This window comes from Crinia signifera, chromosome 4 (genome assembly GCF_055691185.1).
Source record: "Crinia signifera chromosome 4, ASM5569118v1, whole genome shotgun sequence".
In the NCBI taxonomy this organism is placed as follows: domain Eukaryota; kingdom Metazoa; phylum Chordata; class Amphibia; order Anura; family Myobatrachidae; genus Crinia; species Crinia signifera.
The window spans coordinates 132,323,701-132,346,338 of record NC_139220.1 but is presented as its reverse complement, the minus strand read 5'-3'; the positions used below and the strand labels follow the sequence as shown (position 1 = coordinate 132,346,338).

Here is a 22,638-nt window from a genome sequence, read left to right as displayed (position 1 = left end):
AGACACCTCATGACTGCTTTTGCAACTGAACGTGCATCATCGGATCACACTGCATGACCACTGGTCAACTGAGTAACCTGTAGGTTACGCCGATTCCTGAAACACTAAAGAAGGAACGAATGTCCTTTTTATGGTGCACCATATATCTCTTTTTTTTTTTTTTTATTAACTTTTATTGACTCTCAGTCTAAAATAAACGGCAAAATATAAAAGACAAACAAAGATAGTGTGATATAATAAAAGTGATTAAAGTATTGGCAGGATTCCAGTGCAAACTGTGTTCATTATTTATGTAGATAAAGATGTTGAAACACTCTTGCCATCCCTATTTTCCAGAGAGAAATGTCTTCACGCAATGTCGCCAATTATAAAATCGGTACTTGTTTCCTAGCACGGCCACATGATCATGATCGTGGGCATCGTGAGGAAAAATCGGGGGCATCGCGGCCATCGCAAGCACTAAAAAATCGGGTGCGATGGTCGCGACGCGATGCCCGCGATTTCCCCATAGGGAACAATGTTAAATGCCTCAATTTAGCCGCGATGCCCCCGATTTCCCATAGGAAACAATGTTAAATGGGTCAATTTACCCAAATCATCATAGGGAACAATGTTAAATGGGCCATAAACCCCCCAAAACACCCCTGAACAGTGAAATGTCCCCCCAAAAGTATTTTATGCCACCCCACGATCAACGCGAATCCGAATCGTGGCGAGCGCAGCGGTACGCGTCCTCCGACCTTTTCATACCCCCACTATCCACGTCGGCATTGAGTTGAGAATAGAATAGTGTGGCGAGCGCAGCGAGCCACCGTGCCCGAAGCGTGGCGAGCCCCGCGAGGGGACGCGGATACCTGTGAAGCCCGCGAAGGGACGCGTTTACCTGTGAAGGTATCCGTGTCCCCTCGCGGGGCTCGCTGCGCTCGCCACGCTTCGGGCGCGGTGGCTCGCTGCGCTCGCCACACTATTCTATTCTCAACTCCACGCCGACGTGGATAGTGGGGGTATGAAAAGGTCGGAGGACGCGTACCGCCGCCCCTCGCGGGCTCGCTGCGCTCGCCACGCTTCGGGTTCGCGTTGATCGTGGGGTGGCGTAAACTACTTTTGGGGGGACATTTCACTGTTCTGGGGTGTTTTTGGGGCTTTCTGGCCCATTTACCATTGTTCCCTATGATGATTTGGTGAAATTGAGGTATTTAACATTGTTCACTATGAGAAATCAGGGGGATCGCGGGTACATTGAGCCATTTAACAATGTTTCCTATGGGGAAATCGTGGGCATCGCGTCTGGACCATTTAAGCATTTTTTAGCCGCATACGACGCGACCGACGCGATTTTGACTTTTTTCAATGCATTTCAATGTGAAAATCAGGGGCATCGCGTCGGTCGCGTCGTATACCACTAAAAATGACACCTGATGCCCGCGATTGTGGCCGTGCTAGGAAACAAGTACCATAAAATCAATTAATTAGCCCTAATCTTAAGTAGACATTAGTGAAACTATATATGTAAGGTAAATTGGTAACTGTGTTCATATGTTAATATTTTGTTTATTTGGATTTAAAGGCATTACTAAAGAACCAAGTTTTCCTTCAAAAAGAAGAGTTCCATATTACAATCCACAAGTTTCAAAATCCTTGCAATGGAAAGGAATGGATGAATATGCTGCAGAATGCTTGGACTTGGGTTTTGGCATTGATAAAGATTCCTGGGTGGAAGAGAAAATACAAACTCCAGATGCACCAAGGTTACCAAGAAAATCCAGATCTCAGTCAGCAGTTCCCAGAATGCAGTCTGCTGATGGCCTCTTAGCAGTTCCCAGAATGCAGTCTGCTGATGGGCGCTTGGCAGTTCCCATTAAACAATCTGCTGATGGCCGCTCCGCAGTTCACAGAATGCAGTCTGCTAATGCCCAATCATCAGATTCCAGAATGCAGTCTGCTGATGGCCACAAAGCAGATCCCAGAATGCAGTCTACTGATGGCCACTCGCCAGTCCCCAGAATGCAGTCTGCTGATGGCCGCTTGGCAGTTCCCAGAATGCATTCTGCTGCTGACGACACCGCAGTTCCCAGAATGCAGTTGGCAGATGGCCAATCGGCAGCTCCCATAATGCAGTCGGTTAATGGCCGCTCTGCAGTGGCAAAAAGGAAGAACAATGAAACAGAAGACAACAATACAATACCAGCACCAAGTAAATCAAGTCCACAAAAAGAAACCAATGGGGTAAGAATGGAAATTGCTTATAAATTATATTAGTCATATCGGTTTGTTAATACATTTTATGTAGAGCCTATTTTGTCATACAAGAAATTGGATACTTTCATAGCATTGATTGGATGTGCATTTAAATATTAGGGGAGACAACACTTCTAATTAAAGCCCATGGTCTGATGCATATCTGGGAAATGAAATCAATGGCACAGGGATAAAGTCTGGTAAGTGCTAAATACACCTGGATGGATTGACACACCAGCCTGTGTTTTAGATATACCTCTGTGTATTTTATATATACCCCAAGGCCTTTTCTACCCAAAATCCTTTATTTTATTTTGTTTATAAATCGGCTTATATGGTTTTTATTTCCTGATTTATATCCTTACCATGAAAGGCACTTCTGACTTGTTAGTTTGCTATTTTACTTCAGCATCAGAGCAGTGGTGGGTGTGGGCCGCATTGAGTGGTGACACCAAAATGTTGGCTTTTGTTTAGTGACATGAGTTATGGTAAGACAAAGAGCCGATACCATGCAGAAAATGGACATGGCCTAGCTCCCACAAGGCCATTTTCTAAATGGAGGGGGGGATTTACACCATGCGCTGCAACTGGATATAAGTAATTACCTTGCTGAATAAAAATGAAAACTGGACACATTGTATAATTAGATTAATTCTAATTATACAGTGTGTCCAGTTTTCATTTTTATTCAGCAAGGTAATTACTTATATCCAGTTGCAGCGCATGGTGTAAATCCCCCCCTCCATTTGATGAAATTTTTGTGTGGGCACTAGCAAGACCCACCAAAACACCTGCAGCAGTAGTGGATAAAATATTGTTAACTACTTTAGTCTAAATTTTAAACCTACCACAACATTTGAACGCCGGTTTTTGCAGTCTTGATAGGTGGCTCTCCTAGGCACCATCATCCTGCAAACCACCACTTTTCATTTTCTAAATGGGTTGTGGCCTCGCTGGCACAAGACCATTCTCCATTTTTCTGTTTGCGCCTTTGAATGACATTTGTAGGAGCATGACCTTGTGTCAAACCTTAGTTTTTATTTTGGCTGGGGGGGTGAGACAAGCACATTGAAAATACACAATTTATGTAATCTTCCCAATATGAAAAAAACTTTATTACCTTTTCTCTTTGCTGTCAATTTTTTTTATTAGTGGGACTTTTGGCAATCCTGTTTTTTTTTTCAATATTTTTTTTCAATTCTGACTTTAATGCGAAGCTGCTTGTAGTAATTCTGTCACGTGTGAGTCTACGCTTGCGTCTAACTTTCATTACTGTTGGTATAGAACTGGGGTAGCCAACTCCAGTCCTCGAGAGCTACCAACAGTTAATGTTTTGCAGATCTCTTCACAGAATCACAAGTTAAGTAATTAGCTCCAGCTGTGGCTCTTTCAAAATGTGTCAGTGAGTAATGAGTGCACCTGTGCAGTAGCTAGGTTGTCTATAAAATGGGAACTGTTGGTAGCTCTCGAGGACCGTAGTTGGCTACCATTGGTATAGAAGCTGTCAGCTATCTTTAGGCGTCTAGCTAGATGGGTTCTACTAAACGTAGTTGACCATCACACGAACGATGTAGACACCCTCGATCCACTATACCAGGGGTAGGCAAGTAATTTTTGATGGAGTCCGGAAGTTTGAAATGATTTTGGTCGAGGTCCATACGGGCACAATGCTGGCAATACAATGACAATGCTGGCAATACAATGACAATGCTGGCAATACAATGACAATGCTGGCAATACGGGCACAATGCTGGCAATACGGGGACAATGCTAGCAATACGGGCACTATGCTGGCAATACAATGACACTGCTGGCAATACGGGCACAATGCTGTCAATATGGGCACAATGCTGGCAATACAATGACAATGCTGGCAATACGGGCACAATGCTGGCAATACAATGACAATACTGGCAATACGGGCACAATGCTGGCAATACAATGACAATTCTGGCAATACGGGCACAATGCTGGCAATGCGGGCACAATGCTGGCAATACAATGACAATGCTGGCAATGCGGGCACAATGCTGGCAATGCGGGCACAATGCTGGCAATACGGGCACAATGCTGGCAATACAATGACAATGCTGGCAATACGGGCACAATGCTGGCAATATGGGCACAATGCTGGCAATATGGGCACAATGCTGGCAATACAATGACAATACTGGCAATACGGGCACAATGCTGGCAATACAATGACAATGCTGGCAATACAATGACAATGCTGGCAATACGGGCACAATGCTGTCAATAAGGGCACAGTGCTGGCAATACAATGACAATGCTGGCAATACGGGCACAATGCTGGCAATACAATGACAATGCTGGCAATACAATGACAATGCTGGCAATACGGGCACAATGCTGGCAATGCGGGGACAATGCTGGCAATACAGGCACAATGCTGGCAATACGGGCACAATGCTGGCAATACAATGACAATGCTGGCAATACGGCCCCAAAGCTGGCAATATGGGCACAATGCTGGCAATACAATGACAATGCTGGCAATACGGGCACAATGCTGGCAATACAATGACAATACTGGCAAACGGGCACAATGCTGGCAATACAATGACAATGCTGGCAATACGGGCACAATGCTGGCAATACGGGCACAATGCTGGCAATACGGGCACAATGCTGGCAATACAATGACAATACTAAAAATACGGGCACAATGCTGGCAATGGGGGCACAATGCTGGCAATACGGGCACAATGCTGACAATACGGGCACAATGCTGGCAATACAATGACAATGCTGGCAATACGGGGACAATGCTGGCAATACGGGGACAATGCTGGCAATACGGGCACAATGCTGGCAATACGGGGACAATGCTGGCAATACGGGGACAATACTGGCAATACGGGCACAATGCTGCCAATACAGGGACAATGCTGGCCATTGTCCCTGTATTGCCAGCATTGTCCCTGTATTGATAGCATTGTCCCTGTATTGAATACAGGGACAATGCTGGCAATACAGGGACAATGAAGGCACATTCTGCTCACCTTTTAAAAAATGCAAACTCTGCATACTGTACAGTACTTAGTTGACGGGCAGGCCGCAACCCGCAGGGGCACTTAAAAGTGCCTCCCGGCTCCGCTGCCTGCACCCCTCTCCAGAGTCTGGACTCTCTCCTCTCTCTCCAGGGACAGCCCCTGCTCAGGCGTGGGGTGCGGCGTCAGGCAGCTCCTTCACTCAGCGGGCGGGAGGGCAGGCAGCTCCTTCATTCAGCGGGCGGGAGGGCGGTCGGGCAGCTCCTTCACTTGGCTGGCGGGAGGGAGGGAGGGCGGCGGGCGGACGGACGGGCTTGGTGCGCGCGGCGTCTCCAGGTGATCACGCTGGCCGCGTCTTCAGCCCCCACCCACGTGAGGCGCCGCGATAGGACGCTCGCAGGGCCGGTGCAAGGCACCGGAGCGCCCCAGGCGAGTCGGGGTGGGGGCGCCCCGGTGCCGGGGGGGGGGGGGGGTACCTGTCCTGCGGCGCTGTGTATTTAAATCTGGCGGCGGAGGCAGCGGGGGTCCCTGCAGTCCATTAGAAATAACGAGCGCTATCCGCCGGGCTATGCGGAAGCGCTTCTGTTGTGAAAACACTGGCAGCACGCTGATTGGCTGAGATCAGCGTGCGCCGTGCTGCCAGTGTTTTCACAACAGAAGCGCTTCCGCATAGCCCGGCGGATAGCGCTCGTTATTTCTAATGGACTGCAGGGACCCCCGCTGCCTCCGCCGCCAGATTTAAATACACAGCGCCGTAGGACAGGTACCCGGGCGGCAGGGGGGGGGGGCAAAATTCCGCCCTCCAGTGGCCGGCGCCCTAGGCAAATGCCTAGATTTGCCTAGTGGTGGCGCCGGCCCTGGACGCTCACTCGTCAGGGAAAGGAGACGTCATGTCTCACTTCCCCTGGCATATTTACAGAATTACTGTGAGGTCCGGAGCTCTGGCTTCTGCGGTCCGGAGATGGACCGCGGTCCGCCAGTTGCCGGTCCCTGCACTATACCATAACCAGTGGCTACTGGCGGTCATTTTATTGCATCTCCCATAATGATTTTAATTACATAATTACAGCGGCTCATTATGAAGTATAGTAGTTTTCAGCCCATGATGCTAACCATTTGCCTAATATCCATGCAGTATATAGTGTTCACTCTAGCTTTTACAGCGGGCAGGGCGCCAGGCGGCGGACCGGGCCTGACGTCACAGCTAGGGGTTCCCTTGGCCGCTGATGCCACAAGAGGGGCGTGCCCGGGCCGCCGCCGTCATCAAAGGGGGCAGGGCCGGCTGCCGCCGTCTCCAAAGTCGTTGTGCTGCCGTCGAAGCACCGCTGGGCTTCCCCGTGAGGCTGTTTTAGCGGGGCGCTGCTAGCGGGAACACTAGTATATATGTTCATCCTTAGATGTGATAGTTTAACATGATAACAATGACTAGCAATACCAGAATATTTCCCTCCCACGTTATTGACTTTATGATGTTGATCTAAATACTCATAGGGTGTTATATGTAACTGGCGATGTGCATATAGGCATCATTATTTTGCTTATAGGTCAAAAAGATCTTATCTGGCCTACTATAGCAATGTCTATTGGCTCTCCAGCCATCTTATAGATATAACTGTTATTTACGGAAACTATTGCAAGAAACAGATGAAATACTTATTGAAATCGTATAAAGAAAGATAATGTTTATTTACATATGGTTAGGCTTGTAATGTTGACATTCATTATTTTAACGCTAAGCTTCTTACCATTTATCTCTAAACACTAATGCCATGTCATGCTTCTTCATTTAGAGATCCATTAATGCTTCCAACATTTATCTATGTCATTATATGTACATTGCTACATGCTCTATTGTTCAATAATGTTTACTTTGCAAAAAAAAAAATACAAATTGTCAATTTAAAAAAGAAAAAAAAAAAGACTGCCAATAAACAGGATGCTGACAATGTAATATTAACAGTTTCACAGAGTCCTGCAGAAGAAAGCAGGTTTGAATAAAGCCCCCTTTCATCATCCACTGAGGATGTCTGAATACAGAAGGCAGTTTGAAAGAAAGAGTCCCACAAGGAACTCTCCATTACTTGCTGCAGAGCAGGTAGGTGTAAGTATATGTCACAAAACATGCAATAACAAGATGGCTTTACATTTATTTTGAATTGTTTGTTAGAAAACATTGTACAGTATTCCCAGGACACGCCAACTTCTTAGGCAAGTTTATCCTGTAGTTAAGCAAAATGAGCGATGGAATGCAGCACTCAGAGGCGAATGAATACACAGAGATGCAGCTCGAGTGATCAAGAGTTTTCGATGTATTTACATCATCAGGCTGGTAGTAGTTAAGCTAAGGCAATCAATGAATGTTAATCCACCCTACTAAATAATAATAATACTAGTGTTAACTGTAGGATTTTTTTAGGGCAGGGTGCTGATCACCGAGGAGGGCACATTTTAAATTCGGGAGGGCACTTCAAACTAGCAACACATTTAACTACCCCCCCCCCCCCCTTTTAGTACCACAGACATACAGCCCCCAGTAATGCCCTAGACCAGGCATGTCCAAACTGTGGCCCTCCAGCTGTTATGAAACTACACATCCCAGCATGCCTTGCTATAGTTTTAGTATACCCTAATAGCAAAACTGTGGCAAGGCATGATGGGACTTGTAGTTTCAGCTGGAGGGCCATAGTTTGGACATGCCTGCCCTATACTAATTGCCACCAGTAGTGCCCTAGACAAAATATCCAAAGTAGTGTGAAAGATATAATGCCCCTAGTAGTGCCATATACAAAATGCCCCTAGTAATGCCATAGACAAAATGCCCCCAGTAGTACCTCCGCTATAGGAGAGCCTGTACAGGACCTCAGCTATTGGGAGAGCACGTGTGGCATTGGAGATATTGGAGGGCCTGGGCAGCGCTGCAGCAATGGCAGTGCCTGTGGAGGGCATCATTAGCTGACACTGGTGCCGCCCAGGACACATAACAGGTGTCAATTCTAATATTGGTAACCAAACAAACACTTGAAGCAGCAGGAAGTGACACATACAGCAACATGTCTAGCGATGCCTAGAACACACACACAGACTGTGGTGGGATGGAGGTGTATGGCATCCTCATCCACACCCCTATTCCGGCAGCATGTAGCCTCCTCACTCCCCTCTTCATGTGCCGCTTCACACACTTCCCTATCCTAGCAGCATCTCCCCACAAGCCGGGCTCCTCTATCTGAGAGCCCCTCTGACCCACTCCCCTTTGCAAACAGGCTCTGGCCTGCGAGTCCTCTCCTGGCTCCGCTCACCGCACTCTTTGCTGGGCTCCTTATCTCTAACTGCATGATGCCGGCTCAGCTCTCTACGGCCTGGTAGGACCGGCACAGCGTTCTCATGCTGACATTGATGCTGGTCGCAACTGGGGGTCCTGGGTCATCATGCCTACTGTGTTGTGGTTGTGGCTGCGTGTCTTCCTGAAGGCTCAATAGAAGTCCCTTTTTCTGGTTGTCACTATAGCGGCCAAATGGTGACTGCAAGGCCCCGCTATATTGCAGCGTCACGTGGTGCAGAGAGGCAATCGCAGCCCACGACTAGTACGCCTTTGTTTAAAAGCAGAGGTGGAGCGGGGTAGCAGAGTGGGAGCGGGACGTGAAGGTCCACCAGCCTTCATACACACAGGGGTAGTGATGACGGGATGACTCACACGCCGCTGATCTCTGCTGAGAGTGGCTATCGTCTCTTCCAGCTGCCCCCTGCCGTGCTGACATGCCACTGAGACCTCCGTTGCATGTCAGCGCAAACGGGAGCAGCGGCCCAGGCAGGGCGCGTTCAGCAACTTAGAAAACGGGCAGGGCGCAGCCACACATTTAATAGTTTTCACATTGTGGCACAAATGGCCTTTTCTTACTATACATTTGTTTTGGTATTGCTATGTGGTGGTTTGTTGTTGGTATATTTAGTAGAACATTTTAGAAAAGTTAGGATGCAGTATGGTTTTGGATGCTCTCCATCAAAGTAGTAACTATGTGCTGCTTGTCGGTAGTACATATATTTGGTGGTAATGTTAAAGTATAGCCCTGATTGTGGCCATGATTGAGGAATCCATTTACAGCAACATTACATTTCTTTGTGTCCATGTTAGTCCAAAAGGTTTTGTAGTTACTCCAGGTTTATGAGTTTCTCATGTTTATTCTGGCTGGGAAATCTATTTGCTTTCAGATAAAAAGATTTATATACACAGTGAACTAATATCTTTGCTCTGGTGCAAGTGTCTGTGGCTTCAGTGTTCTTATATAATAGCACGTAATAAAGTTTTTAGTTGTAGTTGAATTACAGCAGCATCACATTGTAGATTTGTTTTCTACATGGCACGAGGAAAATTGTTCAATTTTAGTCCATATTATTATTCCTAAAATTGACTTTAGCATGAGGAATAGGTCTATGGTTTAAAAAAAAGCACACAAAAAGTCTATGGGACAGATTCTCCAAGCTTCGATAAGTCAAGAGTTATAACGCAGCAGCCAATAAGCCCCTGTCATGGTATATGCTGTGTTTGAAAATGACAGTTATGAGCTGATTGGCTCTCCACTTTATATTGTGCATCTGGTGGCCCTATATGTGCTGTGGGGAAACGAATCTGTTGATGTTCTGAGGCAATTGTAAATAATTTTCTCTGGCAGGTCATATACAACAAGAATCAGTCTATTCCACCATTTAAGTTAAATCAAATCAGGACAGAGACAGAGTATAACAGTCAGTATAAAGGATCGCCACCTGTAAAAGGACCAAAGTTAAGAAAGGACTGGGAAGACAAACATCTTATGGAATATGACCAAGAACACCACTCGCCTAAGAGGAAGGTAAACTAATCTACACTGGCTTATTTAGTGTTGTTTGTATAAGGGTTCTATGAACTAGCCTTGGAAAGAAATAAAGTGGACAGAGGTAAAGGGGTATATGTACTATAGGGGCATATGTACTATAGCTTATATAGCTATACCTGCTTTGCCTTTTTACATAGGCAATACAGAAAGCACTATTGACCAAATGTATGAACATCTCATCTGCAGTACTGGGGGAGATGAAGCCCTCCAGCAATCCCTGTCCATGCCACAGTGCATCAGCCTAGTGCTTATGTGCAGTGTCTCATGGCTCAGCCAGCTCCACTAGACAGACGTGAGCTCTCGCCAGATCTCCTGTGCAGCCCGGAGCCAGTAGCCACAGAAGCAAGGTAACAGTGTCTGTGTATGTGGCAACAACACCTGCAGCTTTCATAATTGATAGCTGTGGCTATTGTAACATGGACTGCCATAGCGCCCATCACCGTTTGTCATGCACCGCCACAGTACTTTATGGCAGAAATGTGGTATTACAGTGACACCAATTTACCCCTATAATGGTGATTAACCTATCCCCCCCAAGAACATTCCACACTAGTTTCTTTAGCCCATCTGCATCTGGAGTAGTTACATAATTTTGTGTAGTAACACAATGCTTGCTTAAAAGGTTAGGAATGTCAAATCAAACATTGCTTATGTACTAAGTAGGCCATAACATTTACTTATATCAACATATTCCGTGTATAGCGTGATTGATGCTTTTCTGCAAAGATACAGCACAGTTAATTAGAGCACACAGAGGTAAATGTATGAAACAGTGATACGAGAAGTGAGCCAGTGGAAAAGTTGCCTATGGCAACCATTCAGATGCTCGATCATTTTATATATGTATAATGTTACTTCAATGCTGATTGGCTGCCTCGGGCAACTTCTCTACTGGCTCACTTCTCCAGTCATATCACTTGCTTCATACATTTACCTCATTGTGTAATAATGCTCATAATGAGAGATTCTAAAACACAGACCATGCATTGCCATCACTGAAAAACAATTCACAGATCTGGAAATGGATAATCTGTGAAATTTGAGTTATTGCAAAAATATGCTTAATTGAATCAAGATACTAGAGAGCACCACACATCTTAAAAAAGTTATTACAATTTATTATCTAAAATATTTAAAACAATAGACAATGGACATACAAAATTATTATGCAGCGGAGAAACGCGTCAAGGATATTCTTTTGGGCATTCACTACCCTGGCTCCCACTCGTTCTATTCTCTTATCACCCTGAGGGACCGCACAGAAGTGCCCACCGCCTCCTGCACACAGCCGCACTTCGCTGATCAAACAAGCACCTGCAGATTGTGGAGCCGGACACAGAGGACCTGTTCACCGTATACAGGTTAGTGAGGCTTGCTCCCCGCATCATCCCCAGCTGAGGCTCGCAACATATAGCTAGAGCCGGAGCGGGTTGAAGCGAGCCCACTTAGAAAATCTTCCTCCTAGGCTGCCGCAGGGATTGTGCGAGGTATATACATTAAAAGGAGCTTTTGCGGACAAAACATCATAGTGCAATAGTCCCCAGGGTGATTATACATTTAACCATCAAATTAAAACAATGACTAACGGATTCTGCATATCTTCCAAAAGGAAATTTAAAGGACTATCACACGTTTCATCAACCTTAACTTTACATACCCTGATGTACACAGGGATTTGTTCTCACTGACTCTATAAAGGGAAGGTCTAGATCTGATTTAATAACTTTAGATATTCAAGTGACCCTGAGCAGGGTAATATCATTGTATATTGTGATACTGTTAATTGTTGTGAGTAATTTTGTATGTCCATTGTCTATTGTTTTAAATATTTTAGATAATAAATTGTAATAACTTTTTTCAGATGTGTGGCGCTCTCTAGTATCTTGATTCAATTTAGCATATTTTTGCAATAACTCAAATTTCACAGATTATCCATTTCCATTTCTTTCATTGGCAATTTCCAGAATTGCCTCTGGGAGCAGCCAAAGTATATTTAATTTAAACTAACACATACCAGTGTATATACATATGTGCACTGAATAGTGGAGTAATTGCAGAACCATTGCGCCTGATTGTTTTCTTTCTTTAATTCACAGATCTGCTTGTAAAAAGATATGTCAAATGTTTTTCAAACTAATATTCAGGAACTTACAGTACAGTATATAGACTTCACAAATAGGTTTAAATCAGAATAGTCCAAAATGCACAATCTAACTGTGAATAAACTTGAGGCCTTCTGTTTTTATGGTTAATTTCAGTTTTTGTTTTGTTTTTAATATTCTACATTCTTCTAGGATAAACATAAAAAGAAGGAGGTGGATTCTGGCACCAAAAAAGTGCATTTATCTGAGATTGATCGGAAAGAAAAAGCTCAGAGAAAAATTGTTAAAAACAAAATTCTTCAACATCTTAGCAATCCTTCCAAATGTTATAGGTATGATATTGTTCATTGAAAGTGTTTTTGACATGGTCATTTTCAACTTTAATTTTTTGTTTTGTTTTACTGAACCTAGTTTACAATGAAGGGGTACAAGGGGCGAGGAGGGCAGCAAGGAAAAAGAAAAGGGGAGAGATATGCAGGGAGGTTAGGAAAATTCCAACATACAGTAAGACGTCAAACATCAAAGGGAGTAGGCAGCACTTGGAACTGTTGCTGTCATAAAGCCTCTTTCATAGTGTGATAGTGCAGGTGATCCATTAACACTGCACAGCAACTTGGGTCAGAGCCTTGTTTAACCCTGGTTAGAATAGAGTAGTATAGAATTCCTTTATTCGTCTCACAATGGAGAAATTCACATTGCTACAGCAAAGTCCGTAGTGGAGCTAGAATAAATAGCATAATAAAACATAAAGAAAAAAAGAAAACAAGACAAAGTACAAAACCATGTTAAATAAAAAAAATGTAAATATATATTACACATGATTGGTAAAACGTAAGAAGAAGAATGTATGCAGGAATCTACCGGGGACCATGGTGGTTATATTGTCTAACCGCAGCAGGAAGAAAAGACCTGCGGTATCTCTCTGTGAGACATCGAGGGTGAAGCAATCTATCACTAAAGGAACTAAATTCCGACAAAATGTCCTGGAGTGGGTGGGATGGATCATCCAGCAAGGATGCTAACTTGCCAATTATTCTCCTCTCACCTACCACCTCAACCGAATCTAAGGGGATTCCCAAAACAGAACTAGCTTTCCTAACCAGTCTGTTTAATATCTTGCTGTCCGCAATCAAAATGCTGCTACCCCAGCAAACCACCATCAGAACATAGCTGATGCCACCACAGAGTCAAAAAAGGTCCTCAGTAGTGCTCCCTGCACCCCATAACATCTCAGTCTCCTCAACAAGTAATGTTTGCTCTGTCCCTTCCTATACAGAGCAGCAGAATTATCAGTCCTATCAAATTTATTGTTCAGGTCAAAACCCAGGTACTTATAAGATTTTACAATCTCAATATCTGCTTCCTGGATCCTCACCGGTGTAGGAGGAGAGTGTTGAGGTCTCCTGGTTGTTACCAGGGTTGTAAAGCCTGGTTGCCCAGGAATTTGGTCAGTCGTGCTTTCACACCACAAATCAACCTGGGTTAACACGACAATAACCGGGGTTGCTTTGGCGTTCTGAAAGGGGTATTAGAAACTCACATATTCCATCCATTTTTTTAAAGGAAATAGAACAAAAATCTAACATCTTGTAGTGAAAGGTTTAGATGGAAATAAAATATTAGGACTTAAGTTTTTAATACTTTTTGCTTTCTTACTATCATAAGCCATCTTTTAAAATATCTGGTGACACAGATCTGGTTTTAAGATTTGTGCAGAACAATACTGTATATGGCAGTCACTGACTGAGAGATGAGTATCATACTATGTAATTATTAGAATGGGGACTCTTTTGAAGGAGCGTTTGACAGGTATTACAGTGTACACAAGACACATGTCAGTCTGTGGAACTAGGGGTGAAGCTTGTCTTTCTATCATCCAGAGCAAACAGTCCATTATCGCCTCCCAGCCTTCCACCATTATGGATTGCAGATGACCTCCCTACAGTTGGGATTCCGATGGTCAGTGTACCTACATTGGAATCCCGACTGTCAAATGCTATTCTCTATTCTTCCTTGTGGGTGCCCAGGATGGAGTCCACAGCTTCATTGTGCTCGCCCTCCCCTGTCGGAGTACCGGCAGTTAAGATTCCGATGTCTGTATACTGACCGGCGGAATCCCAGCTGTCGGACCGGCATACCACACCCCTCCAATATATAGTATTCACTGTTGATTTGCTGAATTTAGACATCAGCATGGTAACAAGAAGGATTTTAATCACTGTGACTAGTGGAGCCTTTGTAATAAACAAAAACTTGCTCAAATTTGCATATGCCCTCTCAATAATGACCTGTGTGTGTTCCTTTAAATATAATTTATTCAAATTAGTAGGCAAATAAAAACATACATTTAAAAATCAATAATATATAAATATAATTCATATGTTTAATAAATGCATAACCATATAAGATCAGTGCATAAGGTCACTCTAGTGAGTAGATAAAACATGTACTTTATGTAGCACCTGTTGGCCACAATATAACTGGTATAATAAAGACTAGCAGTAGTAGAAATTCGGACGATGCAATGTTCATTATTCACTCAGAATATGTCCGTGATCCCTGTTGACAAATTAGAGCTAATGCAGTATTCTCTGATCTCCCAATTGATATGTTCATATGTTGCCGGCTTACTGGCTGATGTGGGAGAGCAATTAGCTCAAGTGGTGTGTGCTGCTGCTAAATAGCACTGCTGGATTTGGGATATCTTTTGTGTGTAAAGGGCTGGCCACAGTATTTGGGGAATGTCCAGTGGATGTACTCATGGCACTCTGGTGCAGGGACAGTTTCTGATGGAATACAGTATGTGACAGTTTCTGATGGAATCTTTAGCTGTAAAGGCAGCAGGCACTATCAAACGTCCTAGGTGGGATCTGTAAATGCCAGGTCAGCGTCTGTGTCCGGACTTGAGTCTTGAGATGAGATGATCGTGTACTGGAGATCAGTTTTCTATGTTTCGATGACCAGAATAGTTATTTGCACAGATGGCGGCAGTAAATGAGGTAGCATGAACGCATTTTGTCCCTGCTAACTGTGGACTTTTTCAAGAACACCCTTTTTTTCCCTTATTTTAAATTGAGGATCCAGGTCCTACTAGTCACTAGCAGCAACAGTGTTGCATTTTATGACATAGTGTGCAATAACCTAAATACTACACACCTATGCTCTTTAAGCACCAGGAGTGCTTGGGTTTAACTTCTAAAGTCTTAACAACATGGTAAAGACTGATATATGTAGCACCATTTTAGTTATGTTACATTAAGGTACATGTGCATACTGCATCTATTTTGTGGTTCTGAGCGTGTTTTCATTTCTAAATACAACATCCAGACACCACAGAGCTTCACATTGGGGGTTATTCTGGTTCACTCTTTCTGGCAAATTCCTTCTTAGATGGAAAAAACCATGTGCACTGCAGGGGGGCAGATGTAAAATGTGCAGAGAGAATTAGATTTGGGTGAGTTATTTTGTTTCTGTGCAGGGTAAATACTGGCTGCTTTATTTTTACACTGCAATATAGATCTCACTTTGAAGTAAAACCCCACCCAAATCTAATTCTCTCTGCACAAGTAACATCTGCCCCACCTGCATTGCACATAGTTTTGTCCATTTGAGAAGGAATTTGCCAGAAGGAGTGAACCAGAATAACCGCCATTGACTGCCATATAAATCAGGGAACATAACTGTGAACACCATATAATGCATAAAACATCAGTGACCACCATATAATAGAGAATAGATAAATGCCACTTAATACATAGTGACTGCCTTAAAAAAAAAAAAAAAAATCAGTAACCGCCATATAATATAGAGAGCATCAGTTACCACCATGTCCGAGTAGTTGTGATAGCCATATAAGGCAGACAGCATCAGTAACCGTCATACAATATTGATTGTTGTTTTGACTTCCCTATAATGCAGAAATATTTTTCATTTATTTAGATGTATTGCATGCATACTCCCCATTATTAATTAGCCCCAGTATCATTGTGTTATTTAATTTCTGTACATTAACACCTAAACTCTCATTAAAAAAAAAAAAACCTTGACCTCATTAAAGCATTAAGGGGGTATTCAATATGGGATTCCAACTGTTGTAATCCCATCCCGTTTTCATCTGATCCGACAGGAACTTAATAGTCGAAATTCAATGTTCCAACTGTCGAGTATTGAAAAGTCTGTGAATTGGTGAAAATGGCCGCGGATTGTCGAAAAAGGCTGTGAATTCAACAATCCGTGGCTGGTTCCGATAAAACGGATCCTTTAAAAAAAAAAAAAAAAAGAGTTGGATCTGACACCCTACAATGCTGTTATTAATGGTATTGAATAAGCATTGAATACGTGAGTGCCAATATTGTTCTTGTCGGGAAATCTTGCCATGAATAGAATACCCCCCTTAATTCCTTAATATTACCTTCCATATGCTCTAACTTACCTGTCAGTGATCTCATCTGTTCCTCTTCTTGCATCCATGCAGCTTGCATTTTGTTGCATCCCTTATTTCAAGGCCAATACTATGGTCTAATTGTTATTATTGCCAGTTATTTATATAGCGCACGGATATTCCGCAGCGCTTTACAGAGAATATTTGAACATTCACATTAGTCCCTGCCCCAGTGGAGCTTACAATCTATATTCTCTACCACATGTACACGCACACACATTCACTCGGGTTCAATTTATTGGGAGCCAATTAACCTACCGGTATATGTTTGGATTGTGGGAGGAAACCGGAGTACCCGGAGTAAACCCACGCAAGAACGAGGAGAAAATACAAACTCCGCACATTTAGGGCCATGGTGGGAATTGAACCCATGACCTCAGTGCTGTGAGGCAGTAATGCTAACCATTACACCATCCACGTTGCCAAGTGTTGTTTAATGAACTACCCTCTTCACAATGAATGTGCCTGTAATATAAAGTGGACCAAATATGTGACTTTACCATTCCTGGCATTCTAGGAAAGCAAAAACGGAGTATTCTGCTAATTTTTCATCACCCACAGAATATAACTACAAGGATGGAGCCTGGGTGAGAGGAAAGCAGGAAGTAAATGATGACGTGAGTAGCCTGTGATTATTAAAATAAGGAGGTTTTTCCACCTAGTGATAGAACCAGATTTACAGCCAGATAAAGGAAGATGGTCTTGAGCAGTCTTATTGTAATTAGTATGAGGCATTGCAGTTTAACAAACAGATAGTATGAATAAAGGCCACATCTACAATCTACAATGGATTGGAGTAATTTCCTGATACCCCAACTCCTTGGAATTCAGCATGTTAAAATTCTGATTTGCTGATCACTGCCAAAAACTGATCGGGATCATCAAATCAGGAAATTTTAAAATGCAAAAATTCCCAGATTTTCTGAGCCTTCTGTTGTCTGGGATTTATAAAGCTGGGTACACATTGGCAGTTCTATCTACAGATCAATTGATCTGCAGATATACCACTGGACGGATCGGATAGCGTGTTCTCCATACACACTGCCTGATCCATTGTGACTGGTGCAGGAGTACATACAGTCAGCGGATCGCCCGTACACACAGCACAATGTGCCAATATATCTTTAGATCTTTAGCTATATTGGACATTGGTTGTGCTGCACACCAGTCCTTATATGTCTGCGAATGACCACGTTCACAGACATATCACTCGTAAACAGTGGCCAATCACTAAACGATATATCGGCCGTTCACATGATTGGCTGATATATCTGCCAGTGTGGATCCAGCATCTGGCACTATACGAATTATAAGGTGATCTGGGATTGTTTTCTTTTGCATACACTGATGTTTCAAACATTCCTCTTAGAATGACTATTATGAGAGCAGGTAAACATGCTAAGCCTGTGTTTGCCTGATGTACAAAACTAAAAGATGTAAAAAAAATGTTTTAATTAAACCCATTTAACTCTAAACAGTTCAGGTTTTCAGGATATCCATTCATGAGCACTTGTGAATTAATTAGAACCTCAGTCAGTTTGATCATATATTTGTGACTTTCAGACCCAAGGGGGTGATTCAGACCAGCTCGTCCATGGACGTATTTGCTCCCCTGTCCAATGGTCGGCGTTTACGCATGTACAAACCCCAAGAGCGAACACTCGCAAGGCAGTTCGCTCAGTGGTGGGTGGGCATGGGGCGGCATGGCCATAAAACACTGGGTGTACCCTGCAGATGTAGGCGTGTCAATGCCTGCTTGGGGCAGGGAGCTGTCATCACATGTCGTCAGCGCCCGCCCCCTTTTAGGCCATCTTCCTCCAGGATAAAAGTAAATATAGACTTACTGCGAATACACTCAGCCTAGTGAACAGGTCTGAATAACCCTCCAAGTTTCTAAACCATTGCCCGAAGCAACCCCTTTTTTTTTTTAGCACAGATGTTTCGTTCAGTCACCCAAAAAAACCTATCCTCTATTTTCTTTTGCCCACTCCGAACTTGTTCTCACCTAAGAGTTGTGCTCAAATGACACCTGTACCTACAGTGCCATCCCCTGTCAGCCCTTACTGGGCATAATGTTCTGTGTTACATTTTTGTGTTTATTTTTTTGATTCTCAATGTATTCACTTACTGATATGCATTGCTAGGTGGCAGCAGAGATCTGATTGTCTTTGTTCAGTTTGTTGCAATAATGAATGTCATTGTTCTGTGTTTTTATTCTTTAGGACCCTCCTCTCAGTGTAGGCTCCATGTGGGTTGCTGAGGTTGGTTTCTAAATGTTCTGTTCACTCTTGAAACTTTGTTCTTATTCCATGTAATTGATGTATAATATTTTGACTAAAAGTGATCTGCATGCAGAGCTTTCATTATGAAATAGAGCATTGGCTGTGGATTATACACAGATGGATTAGTCCATCACCATTGAATGTAAGGGAGTGGTTATTGCATACCTCCCAACAGTCCCGATTTTATCGGGACAGTCCCGATTGTCAGGGCCTGTCCCGCTGTCCCACCCGCAGGCGGCAGTGTCCCGCGGTGTGGGGGGGCTGTTGGGAGTCCCCCTGTCAGCTGCTAAGCAGCGGGGAAATAAACGCTGTGCGCATGCGCACAGCGTCTATTCCCGCAGCCAGGGGGCTGGGGGCATGGCTAGAGGCTCACAGAGCCTCTGGGTCATGCCCCCATAGCGACAAAATGGGGGCGTGGCCTCGTGGGTGAGCCGCGAGTATAGACCACGCCCCTCAAATTAGGCCACGCCCCTGGAAATTTTGACGCACCTTCGGCGCGCAGCAGCGCCGTCCCGACTGGTGAGCTTCAAAAGTTGGGAGGTATGTTATTGTAGACTAGAAAATACAAATTTTCCCATGATACAACATTTTCCTTAATCAGTTTAAAATGCTGTTAAAGATAGGGGTGACACCTATTCCATGCATTCTATCCTCTCTCTCTCTCTCTCTCTCTCTCTATCTATCTATCTATCTATCTATCTATTTATATATACTGTGGCACGGCATCTGCACGTGCAACATGGTGGAGTGCGGAGTTAGAAACCGTAAGGTGTCCTCACACTTGTTGAGTGACCTCCTTCTGTACCCACTTGTATTGGATATCCCTTCTAAACAAAAGGATATTTTGTGCACCCCAGCAATAATGGATGTGATTTGTTAGTGTCGTCCCACCCCCTGGATATATATATATATATATATATATATATATATATATATATATATATATATATGTATATATATATATATATATATATATATATAATCTCTATATCCAGTGTCCGTTTGTGTGTCTCAGAAACACTGCCATCTGTTGGCAGCGAGTGAAACTACATCTCTTTCTCTCTATCACATATGCACGAACACAGAGGCAATCGCAAGGTAGCAGACTAACTTTCAAAGCATTTGTTTCGAGCAGGCTTACTAGTCTTTTTTTTTTTTTTTCTATAAGACAAAATCATTTAAATACCCACACACTTTACACTTTCGCTGGTCAAGCCTACTTCAATTCTGCCATTACATTAAACATACATCTCTCCTAAGACTCAATGTTTCACCTGCCCTAAATAAATCCTAGAGTGAACACTACTCCTGGTCTATACTTTAGACCAGGCATGTCCAAACTGTGGCCCTCCAGCTGTTGTGAAACTACAATTCCCAGCATGCCTTGCCATAGTTTTAGCATTCCCTAATAACAAAACTGTGGCAAGGCATGATGGGACTTGTAGTTTCACAACAGCTGGAGGCATCCAATAATAAATACATACATAATATAACCAGTTAAAAGAGAAAACTGAGCTTTCTAAACTGAACTCTTTCAGTAACATATTAAACTTGTCCAGGACTGCTTTGGCTATTACAATATCAAGAAGGTTTTATTATATTTCATTATCATCATGGAGATCAAATTAATACTATTGCCATGTTATAGATATAAGCTTTGTGGGTTTTTTTGTGTTTTTTGTGTTTTCTGTGTTTTTTGTATTATGCTAAATACCTCCAAGTTCTTGTATGCCTTTGTGCTTCCCAATGAAATTATTTGATCCATTGTGGATTTGTCTGTCTTCTCCTCCCATGTTTGTCTTATTGTATTTCATTTGCCATATTCTCTGTGTATACATACTGTCTGAACATTTGGAATGCCTCAGAAGGCATTTTAGGGAAAGTTTGCAACAATTTCCTATACAGTGCTAAAGGTGCCCATACGCAGTGCAATGTACGGGTGCAATGTGATGTGCACTCCTGCGCACATCCCATCGCACATCCCATCGCACAACACATACAACACATGTGCTGCCCGTACTTTTTGAACTAGATGGCAACGAATCTGGTTAAAAATGCACATTGCTTTAGCACGTTGCATGCGTTTTCAACTAGATGCGATGAGATCTAGTGTAAAATGCACCAACATCACAATTATTTAAGTTATAATACAAAATATTTTCCCGCTTTTGACTAGGTGAAGGAACGACATGAAAAAGCAGAGTATTATAGACGTCGTGCACAGGGAACTCACTTCTCCCGCGAACACCTCAATCAGATACTTTCTGCCAACAACAGATATTGGGATGTGTCTTCAACCTCCAGCAGTGCGGAAGATATGAGCAGAAATCTAAAAGCTCTAGATCTTGCGGGGTACGTTTCATGTACTGTAGTTCCTGAATTCCAGGACCAGTGACCAAGACTTTTCTTTCTTTCTTTAAAATTTGTTAGGAATATGTTACACCAACGTAAAACCCTGTGAATGGAAATATTAAATTATAGAAAAATGGGAGACTTAATATAGTGGCCAAATTATTGTTATCACCCCACAATTTTTGTTCAAAACAACTATTCTGTAGATGATGCTGAAGGTAGGATGTCTGCCTCTGTAAGAACATGAAGGTGAAGGTGTGCAGGGACTAATGAAATCTATCTCTGAGGAAATAATGGCTAAATAATAATTGACAGATTTGGAATGTGGAATGATGGTTGGCCCTCTCAGCAGCAGTGTGAGCAGGGCCGGCTCTACCATTAGGCAGCTTTGGCCAGCTGCCTAGGGCGCCGGGACCTGGAGGGGTGCCACCAAGTCTGCCTATCCAAAAATCAATAATGTCTATGAGGATCCTTGTTGTACTTAATACAGGTGGCTGCTATGGAACGTCTAAGGCAAGTATGCCTAACGGGTTGGGAAGTGGGGATTGGTGGCAGTATTGGGGGGGACAGGACATTAGGTTGACATTTTGCCTAGGGTGCTGAGAATCCTTACACCGGCCCTGAGTGTGAGAATGAGCCAAAAGGCTGCACTGGTAAATCTTTTGAGGATAGCAGATGTTAAAGTCTACACTGTGTGGACCTACAGACAAAATACTCAGTCCAAGTGCAAGGCCTGTGGCTGGAAACGGTTGCTGGATACTCAAGCAGAACAAGTACAGTACCACAGACAGGAAATAGGGTATGAAATTACAGGTAATCTGAATCTTAATCCAGATGGTCTCTCAAAGAACAGCATTCTACACATTACATTTTGTATGGTGCAACTGGAGGAGAAACCCTGTCTGTACACCATTTCTATTGATCAGAAATTGTTCCAAAATATTCAGGAACACAGGAATTGGACAGTAAATGAAGGGGTCTGGCATATTAGGATTTCAGTTACACGCTGCGGATGGTAGGGTGAGGACATGACTACATTATCATCCACAGGGTGGTATTCAATTACTTTTCACCAGAATTTCAGCTTTCTATCCCCGGGGGTAGTGAGCTGAAATGCATGGCTAAACCTTACCATAACGAGTGCAATAGTTGCAAAATCAATTGAATATTGCCATATGCTCTTCCGTCACTTTAGACTGGAGATTGGGCGTGATAGAACAATTAAATACCACCCATTGACATTACTCTTAAAGGTGCCCACACACTTCAATGATTTTTTTTACCACAAATATATCCTGCATGAAAGATCAAAACAATTAGCAAAAGACCAATAGGAACGCA

At 43.3% G+C, this 22,638-nt stretch overlaps 1 protein-coding gene across 7 annotated transcripts in view; it reads left to right on the top strand.

Moving 5' to 3' along the window:
* SAXO6 (stabilizer of axonemal microtubules 6) overlaps positions 1-22,638 on the top strand; it is an 87,283-nt gene that overhangs the window by 45,613 nt on the left and 19,032 nt on the right. For 3 of the 7 annotated variants that reach the window (XM_083182499.1, XM_083182501.1, XM_083182498.1), the window contains exons 3-9: positions 1,568-2,226; positions 7,210-7,350; positions 9,917-10,096; positions 12,415-12,554; positions 17,181-17,280; positions 18,886-18,924; positions 21,122-21,297. In XM_083182499.1, coding sequence (XP_083038625.1) covers positions 1,568-2,226; positions 7,210-7,350; positions 9,917-10,096; positions 12,415-12,554; positions 17,181-17,280; positions 18,886-18,924; positions 21,122-21,297 — 1,435 coding nt within the window. The remainder of the gene's footprint in view (positions 1-1,567; positions 2,227-7,209; positions 7,351-9,916; positions 10,097-12,414; positions 12,555-17,180; positions 17,281-18,885; positions 18,925-21,121; positions 21,298-22,638) is intronic. The other 4 variants (XM_083182503.1, XM_083182500.1, XM_083182504.1 and 1 more) reach the window with 3 other exon arrangements.